At 40.2% G+C, this 5000-nt stretch overlaps 2 protein-coding genes across 4 annotated transcripts in view; one reads left to right on the top strand and one right to left on the bottom strand.

Moving 5' to 3' along the window:
- Window positions 1-1022, bottom strand: part of LOC137978446 (NAD-dependent protein deacetylase sirtuin-2-like) — a 16431-nt gene extending 15409 nt beyond the window's left edge. Inside the window, exons 1-2 of the mRNA XM_068825377.1 lie at window positions 923-1022; window positions 618-683 (exon numbers count right to left, since the gene is read on the bottom strand). Coding sequence (XP_068681478.1) covers window positions 618-683; window positions 923-938 — 82 coding nt within the window. The 5' untranslated portion in view covers window positions 939-1022. The remainder of the gene's footprint in view (window positions 1-617; window positions 684-922) is intronic.
- Window positions 1023-1031: 9 nt separating this feature from the next.
- Window positions 1032-5000, top strand: part of LOC137978439 (fap1 adhesin-like) — a 32170-nt gene continuing 28201 nt past the window's right edge. Inside the window, exons 1-6 of one of the 3 annotated variants that reach the window (XM_068825369.1) lie at window positions 1032-1218; window positions 1498-1555; window positions 1633-1850; window positions 2666-2828; window positions 3019-3123; window positions 4436-5000. The exon at window positions 4436-5000 is cut by the window's right edge and continues 116 nt beyond it. In XM_068825369.1, the coding sequence (XP_068681470.1) occupies window positions 2673-2828; window positions 3019-3123; window positions 4436-5000 (826 nt within the window). In that variant the 5' untranslated portion in view covers window positions 1032-1218; window positions 1498-1555; window positions 1633-1850; window positions 2666-2672. Of the gene's footprint in view, window positions 1219-1497; window positions 1605-1632; window positions 1851-2665; window positions 2829-3018; window positions 3124-4435 lie in introns of all 3 variants that reach the window. The other 2 variants (XM_068825368.1, XM_068825367.1) reach the window with 2 other exon arrangements.

Raw genomic sequence — 5000 nt, 5'->3', positions numbered from 1 at the left:
CAAATCTCTTGGAACCGAGTTGACCATGGTGTAATGTACAAATACTGGTGGACGATCTTTGGTTTTCGTTCACCAACATGGAGCTATGACCAAGAACGCTTCACTCCCGAGGGGGGGGGGGGGGGGGAGGGGGAGTACTTTAGGAATTTTTGGGTGGGGATGTGCCGCTGGGACCCTGGAACCCTGGAACCCTTAGCCTATACCAGAGCTGGTTCAGCTGAATTTTGCTACCCTATACTAGAGTAAACTCGCACCGATTTCCGTCTAAATCTCGATACTTGACAGTTACTAATATCCAGAAGTGTTTCATGATAGCCATTCATCAACACTTTTGAGGCTGAGTTGCATAAACTTAAACTTTGCAGACTCGATTTTTTTATATTTTCGAGCGGGAATTTCTGGTTTCCTTAGTCTTCATAAATTTTCAACCGAAGGGTCAGTTTCGTGAAAAATGATACCCTATTCTAGACCCAAACGCTAGGATTTATATACTCTATCCTAGAGTAAACTGCTTGAAAACCATACCCTTCACAGCGGCACATAACTATATAGTCCATATATGGCAGTACCTCCCCCGGGGGTTCACTCATATATGCTTAATTAAAATCAATGTTCACCTTCAGCTGAGTTATCTTCGTCCTTTTGTCCAGAAGCTCCAGAGCTTTCGTTCTCTTGTGGTGGGTCTGTAATACATGCATAATACGCATATATGGACGAGCTTGTCAGCGAATGCATGTCTTGCTGTCGTTTCCGCAAAACAGAAGCGACACCCGGAAATAAGTCTCTTCAGCTGTTAACTGTTTCTACAGCGAACAGCTGAAGAGCTTAATTTGTAACCTTTAACCTTATCAATCGCAATGTAAACACAAATTTACGATCCCAATGGTAGGTTCATAAATCAAAGCAAAGTTAACAATCTCACCTTCCTTGGAAGCCATGTCGATCTAAAAATAAAGGTGTTCCAAACTCTTTTTGACAATCGCCGGTAAGAACTGCATGCTAGCATGCATATAGAGCAGGTGTCATCAACGATTGCCTGTGCGAAGGACTGGGCAACCGTCTCAAAATGGCGGATAGATAGCTTTGCCAGTCACGAAAATAACGCTTGTTCAGAGGTCCAGGAAGAGCAACATTTTCACCAGGAGCGATTTTCCATATTCTTCACTTTTTTTTATGGTCACTTAGTTACAATTAACGCCGTTGCCTGTGATACCCGAGGTATGTTAAGGTAGTCAAAATCTCACTTTGTGGAACCGGGTTTCCGATCTGAGAATACAATTCGATCTTGCTCGCGCTGTACACTCACCAACAAGACTTCATTGTCGTTAGGCCTTTTTGCAGAATTCGTAGACCTCTCTGTTCACTGTTGTGTTCATTTGACGGAGATTGCTTTGCTCGCTAATGTATAAGCTGTGGCTGGACAAGCTTCACTTTGATTCTATAACTGTTAAGCTTTTGTTTTATTTTTCCGATATGATCAACATCAACTAAATGAAGGTGCATCCCGACAGCTGTTGCATGAACATGGAAGTATCAAGCAAAGTTGAAAAACCTGGTTTGTTTGATGATGATTATATTTCACGTTTGAGCTCCACCCGGAAACTGTAAGTAATTCGATTTTGTTTCCCTTAGATCTCTTAAGGACCTTAAGAGCTTAACATGTCTACCGATACCTTGACTCGCAAACTTTCTCTGTCTGGTTATGAGTGGCTGGAAAAAATAATCCTGGTACATATGATGGAGGTGCAATTGGAAAACACTTCTGGCTAAGATACAGAGATCTTGGCTGCAGAAAATGAAATCTTGGCAACCAATGTCTTCTCCCAGGAAACTGGGTTCTTGCTAACCAGGTCAGCCCACCATCTCATTTGAATACAAAGACATACTCTTTTCTGTTCAACAAGCTGTCATTGGCGGCAGGTACAAAAAACACAGGTCACAGGGCACAGGGCACAGGGCACAGGTCATTGTTTTACCAATACAGAAAGTATCCTAAACATTCATAAAAGCTAACCTTAAGCCTAAAAACGTTTGTTTAGGCCTAATTAGGCCTAAGGTTAGCTTTTATGAATGTTTAGGATACATTCTGTATTAGTAAAACAATGACATGTGACCTGTGACCTGTGCCCTGTGACCTGTGTTTTGTACCTGCCCCTGTCATTGGTTGTTATGGTATTAGTCAATCTTTTTCCTGTCTCAAGAAGCTGGTGACAACCAGTTTTGTCATAAGTTTCTTCTTTTTAGAAAGAGCTTAGTGGTGACATTGGATATTGAAAATCAGTACTTCTTGATCAAAACAGTTCAATTTTCAAGTATCAAAGTTCACCTGCTGAATTGTATTTTTACGTAAAATTTGTAACAAGAAACATCTTGCATTTTGATTAGCTTATCCCTGACCCAGAGTTGGTTCTCAATAATATTAGTCTTGCTTAACCTGTTCACCCCTAAACCGGCTATGCTTAGTATTTTACTCTGTCTAACACCAGATGATTAAACAAACAGCTCATTTCATGAGTTGTCATGGTTACTCGTCAATGGGGAACCCCCAGGAGTCATTGGGTTAATGCACCTTAGTCAATACTGGACTAAAAGTGCATGTGTGCAAGGGAATAATGATGAAATTTACATCCATGCTCAGGCTAACACATTTTATGTAATGTTACAGAGGTAAAATGGAAGCCAGTCGGCTGGAAATTCAATGGAAGAAAATCTGTGATCAAGAGAAAAGAAGCAAACAGAGAAACAGAGACCTACTGAAAGACTTTGAAAGAGTGGAACAACATGCTGCGATGCTGGCAGTCAAAACAGACAGGCTTAAAACTTACAAGGTACTACTAAGTCTTGTTGTCATGGTTATCATCCTGGTACTGCATAAGAGTAGGAGACCATGATGTTAAATGCAAATTACTATACTCTTTTTTTGAACAACTTGCCTTTGTTATGACTCTGGCAGAAATGAGTAGTAGTATTTTGATTCTACATTTTTGTCAATAAGTATTTTCTTCTTTAAAATCACAGCAACAATATGAAAATTACATCAATAAGATGTATCCAAGATGGAAAGAGGACTTGGAGAATTATAGATTGAGCCGACATCAGGAAAGGGACACTGCAAACACAAATGTAAGTTACTGGTATTTAATGAGTTTTAAGAGACTGTTTCATTGATGTAGCTGAGTTCATGGCTTAGGAAGTGAAGTGTTAGTTGATGTAAAATTTCATTGAATGTATTCATTTTGTTAAGGGAAAGTATGATCTAGAAAAAGTTTCTCTAAATTACTAAAAATTTCGCCATGAATTCAATAATAATTTCCGTTTTGTCAAGTTCCCTGTTAAACTGTGACAAGAGCACTTTGAAGTTGCCTCTTTTCTGACTTGGAGAGCACCATCTTGGATATGATGTGTTATGACGTACCTGTGGCAATAGTCAAAATACGTGTTGACCTTACCGAATTCTTCGTTTCTTTATCACTTTCTCCATGTTGTGTGACCTTTCTGCTCCAAGAAATTCAAATGCAAGATGAACTATGGCGAGCGGTCTTGTGGTTCAATAGGTAGTATGCCAAGTAGGCCATAGATGTGACAGAAACTCAAATCACTAAATACTTGTACATGCAGATCTTCTGGTCAATCAAACTAGGCAGCAAAAATCAGCCAGAGCAAATGTAAACAATACAAAAAGCTTGAACATGTGACAGAAATATTCGACTAAGTATACCTTCTTTTCTTTTTCATGCACTTTCTTAGTTCTGTGACAGCAGTCTTTGATGCTTCAGCAAACGTATTTGTTCACTTTCACACTGGCAAGCATTTAGAATAAGCCGTCAAAACCTTCAGTCATGTTGCTTAATACACATAGCAAGGCTTTATAGAAACTGCTGAAACGATTTACTCTCACCATACGATGGAAATACTTATATTGATCATTTGCTTTGAAGTTGTAACAGGGGTCTCTTTGAAAACCACGGTAGACAGATTAAACTTGATTTTCCGGTGTTTATTTCACAGCAATGAGTGCGGGATAGCACTGCAAACTCTCTTTCACTTTGTAAAACTCTTCAGTGCATATATCTCAAATATAAAACCCTGTTTAATGACCACAAGGTAAATCTGTTCTGTGGTGGAGCCAATATAAATACAATTTACCCTCTGGATTAAAAAAGGCCTCCCTGAAAATTCTAGGTGACTATTTTAGGGTAAAAATCCGTTGAAAATGGGCAATTATACCATGTGTTAGATGTTCGAAAATCCTAGGACAGGCAGGCAAGCCAGGAATTTTACAGCAAATTTTCTGAAAATTCTAGATCTCAAATCTTCTTCAAACCAGTTATTTTCCGAAAATTGACATTGGCTGCCCCTGAAGAGTTACCACAACAAAACGTTTCTAGGGCAAGATGGACAAAAACATTGTAAATTCTCCTTTCTCTTGTTACAGGCATCTGGCTCACTGGTACATCCCCCAAAATCGGATGTGTACGAGCCTAGAGGTGCCACTTACAGCCATTTCTCGAGCACGCCAGCTCATTCTCGCACTTCAGTACCAATTGACAATTCTGTAATGTACAACAGATCCCACCTTGAATCAGCAGTCACTGGAATACACACCAATCATTCAGACTCTTTTTTCCTGGAGAGGCACTCTGACTTTTCTCGCACACAAGGTGATGTTCCACGTGCAAGTTATCCTCAACAAACTGATAGTCGCTGGCAAAGGCCCAGCTCCTACAACTCTTACCGACAATTTGACAGCGTTGAAAGACCTTACCAAAATCAATTTGTTCTAACCAGTGGAGAGCCTGGTAGTTTCTATCAGCGGTCTCCAGATCATTACCGCGGACAATTTTTTGATACGCAACAACCTCCCAGAGCATTGCCCAGAAATCTCCCTCCTGATTTGAGGTACACGCGGCCGGAACTTCTTGAAGGAGGCTTGCAAAGTGTGAATCCAGTTGCACCATATGAAGGAAGAACAGAGTTGCAGATGTCATATTTGGGTCACG

This window comes from Montipora foliosa, chromosome 12 (assembly GCF_036669935.1).
Source record: "Montipora foliosa isolate CH-2021 chromosome 12, ASM3666993v2, whole genome shotgun sequence".
In the NCBI taxonomy this organism is placed as follows: Eukaryota; Metazoa; Cnidaria; class Anthozoa; order Scleractinia; family Acroporidae; genus Montipora; species Montipora foliosa.
The sequence above is the reverse complement of the archived record's forward strand: the minus strand, read 5'-3'. Positions and strand labels throughout refer to the sequence as shown.